This window comes from Quercus lobata, chromosome 12 (genome assembly GCF_001633185.2).
Source record: "Quercus lobata isolate SW786 chromosome 12, ValleyOak3.0 Primary Assembly, whole genome shotgun sequence".
In the NCBI taxonomy this organism is placed as follows: Eukaryota; Viridiplantae; Streptophyta; class Magnoliopsida; order Fagales; family Fagaceae; genus Quercus; species Quercus lobata.
The window spans coordinates 813,291-824,265 of NC_044915.1; the positions used below are offsets into that span (position 1 = coordinate 813,291).

Below are 10,975 nucleotides of genomic sequence, written 5' to 3' on the forward strand. Positions count from 1 at the left end.
TAAGCAGTATCCAAACGCACCTATACATTGAAATTCTTTAAAAAAAATTTAAAATTTTTTTGAAACATCTCCCAAAGTAGGATTTTATTAAAAAAATAACTATAAAACCCAAACTATATTATTAGTTAGGCAAGGTTTGAAACAAATTTCATTTCTAACAAATCGAGTCTAGAGGACTTGATTTTGCTATGAGAAAATCGAGTGTGAGACACTCGATTTCCAAGTGCAAATTCACTGAACAAAATCGAGCACAGAAAACTCAAATTATTAGAAACCAAATATATTTGAAACGTTACCTAACTAATAATATAGATCGGGTTCTATAGTTGCTTTTTAATAAAATCCCCCAAAGTACCCAATTAACAAGGGGGCAAAAAGGGGAAAACTGTCAAATATGTAAGGGCATATTTGGCAGAAGGAAAAGAAGAAGAGGGAAAGAAGATTGGCTGATCAGCTCTCCCGAAGAAGAAGAAGAAGAGGCAGAGAAGATCGGCGTGATAGAGTGAGACTGAGAGAAGGAGGGAGAGGAAACTGATTTTGGGTGCAAGGGATGCTCTCAAAACGCAGCGTTTCAGGTTAGGATTTTTACTTTTTTTTCTTTCCCCTCTCCTCGCCGTGTCGTCGCCTTGTCCCGGCCGTGTCCGATTATTTAAACAAAAAAAAAAAAGGAAGGACACGCGTGCAGCCATGTCCCAGGCGTACGCGTACGACACGGGCACGGCAGGCAAATGGCCGTGTCCGAGCTTTATTTATTATCAGTAGCAGTGTGTGTTTTTCTTTGTCTAACTTGAGTGAGTCTATTGAGTAGTATTGACCCATTTAATTTACTTTTTCTCAAGTTTATCTTGTATACTTCCTTCCTATGTACATGGGCTACGCCTCTTCTTCACACAATTTATATAAGATTCTTGCAGTATGCCCCTAAAACTTTTATCTTTTTCCTTTTTTGGGGTACCATGTACTCTATTTGGGACACTTTTTTACCTCCCCTATGGCTATGATTTGCTATATAAGGAATTTGATCATGTGGAAAGTGCCAATATCAGCTAATGAGAAATAGAATGTTGGTATCTGGGCTCTTTTCTTTATATTAAATTTCTATTATCCAATTGATTTCAGAGATCATCAAAACTTTAATTGGTTTATGCAGGAATTTGTTTTCTGGAGCCCATTTTAATTTGGACCGGAGGTATCTGAGTTTGAACATATTGATGATATTTAGACACACAACAGAATGGTGTATTTGTTTTTGTCAGAGCCCTTATGGGATGGGGATGGGGATGACTCTTCCTGTATTAGAATCTCTCTCTTGAATAAATTGGAATCAGTCATTTGCTCATTCTTGATGACGTCTGAAGGTCGGTCAGAGGCTCGACTATGGCTTTGTAACGCTATAGCAGGCATGAGTTCTGTCACTTCCTACCATCAGCGCGAGTTATTTGTTAATCTGTTGAGATCTAATAAGTCACCAAAGCGGGCCTTGTTAGCATCTCAACTCCTGCAATTGATATTTGAGAAAAGGCCACAGATAATGGGCTCCATCATTGCCAACAAAAGTTACATGCTAAAGAAGTTTTTTGAAGGTTAGTCCACGTTACTAATTGTGCCATCCCTTTATTTTTGGATTGTTTTCCCATCTCATTTTCAAAGAAAAATGAAATCAACGAGAATTGCATTTTATTCTCCGTGTTTTGTAGCCTCAGTTTCTTCTTGTGGAATATTATCATCTATATCCCCTTTCTTGTAGCTTTATGTCTTACTGTTCAGTTATGTATTCATTTAGAAATTTCTTGTGAACTTTCCTATCTTTGTACAATTATTTTTGCCTGGTCATTAGGAGAGTATGAGTGACTACTTTGAGGCTGGCACATATATTGTAATGTTCCTTTATTATTTACATGCATTAAAATGTGAGGCAGAAGCCAAGAGCCTTGTGGTTTAGTAGGATTGCCTGGTCTCTCCATGGGGAAAACCTGGGTTTGGATCCTCCTTCCCCCCACTCTTAAGGAATTTATTAAAAAAATAAATAAATAAATAAAAAATTGATGTATACACTTTTATAATTCATATAATTTGAGTTTTCTTTTTCAAAGTTCTGATTGTGCTATAATTGCTGAACAAGGCAGGAAATTCTAGACGTATATTGCTATGGTTTTCTAATTTTGCTGCCGGTGGTGGAGTGGAGCACAGAAAAGGTGCTAAGGCACTATCCCAATTTGCTTTTGTAAATCGTGATATCTGTTGGGAGGAGCTTGAATGGAAGGGAAAACATGGACAGTCGCCTGCTATGGTTGCTACAAAGCCCCATTACTTTCTAGATTTGGATGTCCAACTAACTGTCGAGAATTTCCTGGAAAATGTTCCTGAATTTTGGTCATCCAATGAATTCGCTGAGTCAGTCAAAGATGGTGAAATTTTGTTCATTGATAGAGAATTCTTTTTACAGTATTTTGTTGATTTGATGTACAAAGAGGATTCAACAGATGTATGGGAAGTCATAAACAAGTTCCTAATTGAGGAATCTTTCTCTTCTTTGTGTCACCGCCTTCTTATTGTTCTTGAAGAGAGGGACTTGAATAATTTCCTGGTATTGCTTGGTAAACTTCTGAACCCCAAACTGGAACCTAAGAATTTTAGTAATTCATCTTACTTGTTTGAGGTTATAGTTTCTAAGTGCAGTGACTGTGGATCAATTGATCAGATGCTATTGTTAAATGCGGTTATTAATCAAGGACGCCAACTTCTTCGGCTTCTACGTGATGAAGAAGGCCAGGAGGAACATGCAAAAATCAAAGACATTGTGTCACAGATATGTGCAATACCAAGCAATGCCAATAGTTTGGTGCCCATTTTTATGAAGTGCTTCAAAACAAAGACCGTTAAAGCAATAAAATGGCTAGGGCTTCAGTCTTGGGTTTTGTACTATAGATTGTCAGAGGATTGCCAGACTCCCGAGTCTTGGGAATCATTATTTAAGGATAATGATATAGGTTTTCGCACATCGAATAAGTATGAATTGCTACATCATGATGATTTATCTGAAAAAAGTGGTTCTGATTTGGATCATAAAGCATCAGTTAGAGTTAAGCACAGGAAGAAAGGAAAAAGAAAGAGAAGAAAAAAAAACTTTTCTCATGATGACACTTATGACATTGAGCTACCAGATTTTGATACTACAAACAGGGTGCTGGGTTTGCAAGCCAATGCTGGAAGTTGGTTGCTCTGTATTGATGGGTATTCTGTGTCTTGGAGCAGTGTAAGTTCATCACGTCATCTCTTACATCAATTATTAAGCTTTACACTTGGTTTTACTGTTGACCTTTTGCAATATTAAGTTTCTCCAATGTGTGAAAATGTCTATATTTACAATTATGTAAAACAACATACAGATTCTGTTTGCCAACCTTGTTTGTTGACGTCTCTTTGCATTATTGTGAATGTGATTATTATCATATGGAACTTTAGTTATCAAGACAGACTATAATGTTTAAAACTGTGTCAACGAAACACAAAGAACTGCATGAAAATTAACTTTGATGATCTGGGCCCTTTATATACATATATAATTGTGTGTGTGTGCACATTATATATTTGATATGTCAAATACTTGCCGCATTAGTAGTTTATAGTTTTCCAAGTAAATTACAGATCAATCCATTCTGTCTGAGAAGATAAATGTGGTTTCTGCTCATCTTTTATCTCATTTTTCATTTTGCTAAAAGTTAGTTTCAGCCATAGATTTTCTTCTTTTCTGTTCTGGTGTTTTGTTTAGATAGGGGGCGTTCGCAAATTTTCAATTGAAGCTAAGTTTTTTTAACTAGTGGTGGAGGAAGGGGGAACCTTTTTTGAGTTATTCGAGATTGGTTTGTATGGGAAAAAAAGCACGTCAATGGTTGCTGTCAAACTTGGAGCAAACGGTGTTAGATTGTAATCCTAAACAATTCCTTACGTTCAAAGAGGGCGATACTATGTATATGTTTTAGAAGTGTTCTAATGCTTTGCAAAATATATTGTCATGACTAAACTTAAGGCTGGGGGTTGTAGGAGATTGGTGATCATACCAGAAGGCAAGGTGATGCATGGGTGGAGGGGGTTCGGATTTGAGTTGCAGAGTTTAATTACTCCCAAAAGGCCAGTGAAAATCTCAGATTGTATGCACAAGCAGCCGCACTCTAATGTGCGTCTCTCAATCTTTTGCAGTAGTGATTAGAGGAGAGAAGCAAAAGAATGTTGTGGTTTCGGATTCTAGGCCTCTTGCAATTGACAAGGGAAAAAGCATTGTCAAAGACCCTTCGTTAGTTGTACAAAACACAGTGAGAGCAGTACATGGTGAGAAGGAGATGAACCAGAAAAATTTGCCAGAGGGGTTACCGATGAGCAGCAATTGCAAAAATCATGGGAATCTATAGTATTAAGGAGGGGTTTAACGATTGTGTGCAGTGAAGGAAATAAGAGGCAGGTTCGGTGGGGTTTCACAAAGGAATAGACAATTTTGTCTATTCAGCCAAGTTACTCACAACACATACCCAGATGGACCAAGGTGTTTTAAAAACAAAAGAACAGACAGAAGGTTCAGTTAAGCCCAGTCACGATAATAACATAGGCCTACCTCAAGCCCAACTAAAGGCTGGTGAGTTTATTTTGGCCTGTGATAATTGTGAAGTCCAGATGGGTTTGGGACATCTAGTTATACCATCTGATGCCCATAGTAGTTGGGAATGAGGAGAATCTTCAAAGGCAGCAGCGTCATGGTCACGCACTAGACTTTTATCTCATCGAGTCAATCGAAGCAATCAAGTAGAGTGATTGTCTCGGTGGGGTGTTTGGTGCTTGGGTTGAGATCGGATTTGATGGGAATTACCCTGGAGTTTACTTGCTCGTTGATGTCACTGGATCGGGCAATGCTATGGACTGATTCAATCTTCTATACTGTTAGAGAATTGGTGCATCGGGTGAGAGTGACGGAATCAGCGGTGGTAGTTGATAGCGTGGAGTCACAGGCTTCGTTGGGGGAGTTGGTGAAGTTAGATAGGAAGGAAGGGGTTACAGGGATCACACTTGAGGAGAAGAGGGAGAGGGATAGAGTGATTTCAGAGGTGAAGCAGTTGGCTTTTTTGGAGGAAATATTGTTGAGACAGAAGTCTAGAGTCTTATGGCTTAAGGAGGGAGATAATAACTCAATTTTTATCATTGGATGGCTAATTCACATAGAAGAAATAATTATTTGGGTAATTTAAAGGTGGATGATGGCTAAGGTGGTTGCTCAAGTGGTGTACTTTTATCAAAAGTTATAAGGAAACAAACATGGCGACTAGTGGTGGATGATTTGAATTTTGATACTATTGGGGAATTGGAGAGTGGTTTGCTTGAACGGAGATTTGAGAAGGAAGAAATTATACAGGTTGTGCGTGATATGGAGGGGGACAAAGCCCTGGGACCTGATGGATTTATGATGACTTTTTTCCATCATTGTTGAAGGGTTGTGGACAGTGATATTTTAGCATTCTTTGATGAATTTTATGAGTATGGTAAATTTGAGAAGTCCTTGAATGCTTCATCTATTGCTCTTATTCCTAAGAAACATAAAGCGTCTAAAATTAGAAATTTTAGACTGATAACTCAGCTGAGTAGTGTATATAAGATGTTGTCTGAGGTCTTGGCATACTGGTTGAGAGGAGTGCTGGATGGCCTTATTTCTGAATCTCAAAATGCATTTGTGGGGGGTTTTCAAATTTTGGATTCAATCTTGGTTGCAAATGAGTGTGTTAATAGTCGTATTTGTAGTAAGATACCTGGGGTAATCTGTAAATTGGACATGGAAAAAGTCTATAATCATGTAAACTAGGAAGCCTTGCTTTACTTGTTAGAAAGGATGGGTTTTGGAGTTAGATGGCGACAATGGATCCATACTTGTATCTGTACTGTCTAGTTTTCAGTTTTAGTCAATGGCTTTCCAGCTGTTTTCTTTCCTAATTCGAGAGGTTTAAGGCAAGGGGATCCTTTATCTCCTATGCTTTTCCTTCTGATGATGGAAGTATTTTCCAAGATGCTTAGGCATATGGAGGAGGCTGGTATTATTAGGGATTTTAAGGTTCGCGGTGTGGGAGGTGATAGTTATGCATATTTCATTTGTTATTTGCAGATAATGCCATTTTGTTCGGTGATACTAGCGTTGAACGGTTTCTTTGTATGAGGATGTTGCTAACTTGTTTCACAGCATTTACAGGCCTAAAGATTAACATTAGTAAAAATGAGATGGTTCCGGTTGGTGAGGTGAATAATTTGGACTAAATATTAACATTAGTAAAAGTGAGATGGTTCTGGTTGGTGAGGTTAATAATTTGGATGAGTTAGCAGATGTTTTGGGCTGCAAGATTAGGGTTTTGCCTATGACATATCTTGGTATGCCTTTGGGAGCATCTTACAAGTCGTCCTCTATATGGAACCCAATTTTGGAGAAGTTGGAAAAACGCTTGGCTAGGTGGAAAAAATGCATCTTTCTAAGTGGGTCGCTTGACTTTGCTTAAGAGTATTCTTTCGAGTATCCCCACTTATTTTTTATCTCTGTTCACCATTCCTACTAGGGTGGCTAATAGGATTGAGAAGTCATAGAGGGATTTTCTCTGGGGTGGTTTGGCAAGTGAGCATAAACTTCATTTGGTAGGGTGGGATAAGGTGTGTTATCCTTTTTTTGATGGTGGGCTGGGTATAAGGAAAATTACTACCTTTAATAAAGCTCTTTTGGGTAAGTGGTTGTGGCATTATGGGGTCGAGGAGACAAGATTATGGAAGCGTGTGATCGCATTGAAATTTGGGACGTAATGGGGGTGGTCTTCGAAGTTACGTAGTGGTTCACAAGGGTGTGGTTTATGGCAGGGCATACAGTAAGGTTGGAAGAGTTTTAGCAAGTTGCTTTACTTTGAGATTGGTTTGGGGAGTAGAATCCGATTTTGGCATGACTATTGGTGTGGAGATCAATCGTTGAAAGGAACTTTCCCGAAACTATTTGAAATTGCTACTTATAGGGAGGCATTTGTGGCAGATATGGTGCTGAGCCACACTTTAGAGGAAGGGTGGAATTGGGATATACAGTTCCGGCGTGGTTTTAATTGATGGGAGATGGAGTTGGTGGGGACCTTTGCTCATACATTGGAGTCACTGAGTCCTCCTATTGAGGGTAGAGATAAGATGAGGTGGTGTTTGGGGTCGAAGGGGGATTTTGATATAAAATCCTTTTATGGTGCATTGAGGGGATCTAGCTCTATTACTTTCCCTTGGAAGAGTATTTGGGGTGTGAAGGCTCCACGTCATGTGTTGTTTTTTGTTTGGACAACTGCATGGGGGAAGGTTCTCACAATGGACCATTTGAGGAAAAGAGGCTGCACTATTATGGACTGGTGTTGCCTTTGTAGTTGTAATGGGGAGAGTGGATCATATGCTCCTACATTGTGGTGAGGTATTTCGGTTATGGAGCTTTGCCCTTAGATCTTTTGGTGTTTCTTGGGTTCTACCTAAGAGGGTTATCAACTTGCTAGCCCGTTGGAGGAATTGGTTGGGGAAGCATTTTTCAAATGTTTGGAATTTGGTACCACATTGTGTGATGTGGATTATTTGGAGGGAGAGAAATAATCCCATATTTGTAGATTCGGTGCTTTTTGGGAATAAGCTCTTAGCTTTGTTTGCGACCACTTTGTTTGATTGGTCTTATGCGTGGGGATTTACTTGGTTCCGCTGTTTTTAGATTCACTTTGTTCTTGTACATAAGTTGTTTTGTTTTCCTTTGTTGCTTATACATATTTCCTTCTTTTACTTCATCTCTTTGATGGAGTAGTTTCTTTTTAATACAAAATTTTCTTACCTATCCAAAAAAAAAAAAAAAAGTGGTTTATGCTCTAATCACTGAGGTGCGGTCTTAACACCTTTTTCCATATCTCAAATGAATGACCTGTTTTAATTTACTTTCATGTAATGTCACTATAGTTTGTTTGGGATTTTTACTTTCATTTTCTCACCCCTTCTTTTAGCCAATCTAATTCTGTAATCGTTAGGCCTTTTTTTTTTTTTTTTTTTTTTTTTTGGGTATAATTACCAGTTTGAATAATTTCCTCTGTAGATTTGATTCCCATGAACTCAATGTAGGTAAAAAATATTGTATGTTAAGACAGATTTTCTGATCATCTTGCTGTTTTCTAGGCGGACTTGCCAGAATATCTTTCTAAGCATTGCTTGTCTACGTGGATGAAATGGATTTTTGCCAAGTGGGAATGAAGCCTGCTGGATTTGGATGGATCCACATATTTGTTAGTTTTAAAGTAAATAGTCACATGTAGCACTGAGGGGACAAGGCATGTGGAAAGAGCATGTACTGCTTAAATGGCCAGCGATCACCATAATTTTAACATGTGATAAATGAAATGGCATTCTATCATCAAAGCCGAAGGTGCAGGTAGTGGAGTACGACAGTTACATCCATTTCTTAATTCAAACAAAAGAAGGTTATTATTGCCTAGTTTTAGAAGGTAGATAGTGCGATGAACAGAAGTCCTAGAAGATCAAAAGAGAGGCCGATATTTCAAGCAAAAGAGAGGATCACTCACATTTATACTCAATTAAGAGTTAGAGTAGGTGCCTTGTAATCTGTTTGGTGCATTAGTGCAAGTAAGTAGTTATATTTGAATTATCTTAGTTTAATGCATATATATTAGTTGTTTTCTTATGGTTTCTACTTTGATGTGTAGTAGTATTTTTTTTTTTTTTTTTTTTTTTTTTTTTTTTTTTTTTTTGTAGTTTAACTTGTAGTATTTTTAGTTTATAAGTTATCGATAACATCATTGCGACTAATCTCAGCAAAGCATGTATTATCGATAATTATCATCACAATCTTTTTTACAATGGTAAAGTCCTCTTTGTTGAGGCAGGTAACCATAACCCTTTGTAAACAAAGTCAAATCTCCAATCGATACAATACTGAATCAAAACGTTGTTAAAACCAAAAGACAATACAAACAAATTTGGAGACTATAGTGGGAGCATGCCACGAAAAACTATCAAGTATGAAAAATATTGAGAATGAGGCTTCAGGTCCAGGCCATGTTGAAAAGTGAACCAATTTGACCTAACCTTCAACAGACCAATGCAATGCTTGGGTTGGAGCGAGATTTTCACCCTTTACTTACGACCGGCCGGGGGACAAGAGAGACCTTTAGGATACCCTGAAGCTCCTCAATTGGAGCCTTACAACAAGCAGCCTCAAAATGGAGATTGGACAAGAATGTGTCTCGAAAGGCCATTTTAAAGTAGGACATTGGAATTGGGGAACACCTTCATATAAGCGAAGAAAAGTCTCTTATTCAACCAAATAGATTTTATCCAACCTTCTGACTCTTGATCTTCTATTCTACCATCTTAGGTCTTCCATTCCATCATCGGGCTCTAGCTTATCTTCTTCATGTAGTATCTTCTTTCTCTTTTTTCAATGCCAAACAGGCCATGTGATTATTCTCAAGGGTTAAATGTAGGACAAAATAGTTAAGGAAATGCAAGGCATGAACCTATAAAGGGAAATGTCTTCAGGCTTCGATTCCAAGAAAAAATTGCAATTATACAATCTGGGCATTACTAACCACGAAAGGGTTAGATAAGCACGCCTAACGACCAAGTACCCCTACAAGATATCCAACCTCCTCATCCGTACTCCATAGGCTTACCCATATGAGATTCCTCCACAGTTTAAGTACTAAGGCTTCATTTGGAAGTTTATAAGGAAATAAAATTGAATGATCAAAAAGTTGAGCTTGAAACCAAGACCTAAAAAAGAGGAATTTTTGTTTGGGAGGTAGCAAAAGGAGAGAAACAACAAGGTTCGAGTTTTCTCTACAAAGTTTTTGTAAAGCGCACAAATCAAGAAAAAAATTGTGAGGTTTGAATCAATGTCACATAATGAGAGGGGGAAAAAAAGGGAAAAAAAGAAGAGTGCAACTGGCAAGCCAATGAGAGTTGCATTAAAAGGAAAAGTATCCATGTGAGAACCATTGTGAGAAGAAGGAAAAATAAATAAATAAAAGGGTAAAGTGAGTGTTATATCTTTTTTGATAGAAACCAAATAGCATTAACGAAAACCAAACAAAGTCAACATATAGAGACTAAGGCCTCTAATAATGCATACCAACATCATCATAAAACAAAAGCATATAAAAGTCCATAGGTGGACTATCAAAAAACAAGAGGTCTTGGCTTGATCCGAATCTCTTCCTTGCTAAAACATCTGCACCCTTGTTGGCTTCACGGAGGCAATGATTCATCCTCACTTGAGGAATTTGGTTAATGAGAGTCCTGCAATCCATAATAGGAGAAACATGATGTAAATTACTGTTATGATTCCCAAAAACCTAGCCAAAAATAATTTTTGCATAAATTTCAATCTCAACAGCCAATAGATTCAGACTGACACAAAGGCATTAGGCATCTCTCAAGGCCCAGAGTTCATTTTCTTAATTCATGTAGAATTATATTAGGAGTAATACTTGGATCACATAAAGTCACCATCACACATATATATCACCTACAACTCGTCACATGGCAAGCTGTAGAAAAAATTGTACAACTTATGTAGTCCTAACATTACTCTTATATTGCACCAAAGTAATTTAGGGACATCAATTTTGATACAACTTTGTGTCACAACTAGTCACATGGTGAGTTGTAATTGGTAAGAATGTGTCTCCGCATGGCCCACTAACACACCCTTATTTATCAATCACAACTCACTATGTGGCGAATTATAATACAAAATTGTGCCAAAGTTGATGTCCCCGGCATTTCTCATTGCACCAACAAACTTCCATTAGAGAGGACAATGTTGCAGGCAAATGTTACCTCAGCTGTGACATAATAAAAATGCACTTTAGAAGTGCCGCACCAAGTATTGAAATAAGATTCTGAAAACGTGGTTTAAAAAATTTCCCTTTTGCAATTT

At 37.8% G+C, this 10,975-nt stretch overlaps 1 protein-coding gene across 2 annotated transcripts; it reads left to right on the forward strand.

Moving 5' to 3' along the window:
- The first annotated feature begins 367 nt into the window (after positions 1–367).
- Positions 368–8,723, forward strand: LOC115970985. 2 transcript variants are annotated; one of them, XM_031090639.1, is made up of 4 exons: positions 368–575; positions 1,151–1,583; positions 2,127–3,256; positions 8,194–8,723. In XM_031090639.1, exons 2-4 carry the CDS (start codon positions 1,235–1,237, stop codon positions 8,266–8,268), a joined length of 1,554 nt encoding a protein of 517 aa, XP_030946499.1. In that variant the 5' UTR covers positions 368–575; positions 1,151–1,234; the 3' UTR covers positions 8,269–8,723. The 2 variants fall into 2 exon arrangements, with proteins under 2 accessions (XP_030946499.1, XP_030946500.1); XM_031090640.1 differs by lacking the exon at positions 368–575 and adding an exon at positions 790–1,063 and having other exon boundaries at positions 8,194–8,370.
- The last annotated feature ends 2,252 nt before the right edge of the window (positions 8,724–10,975 follow it).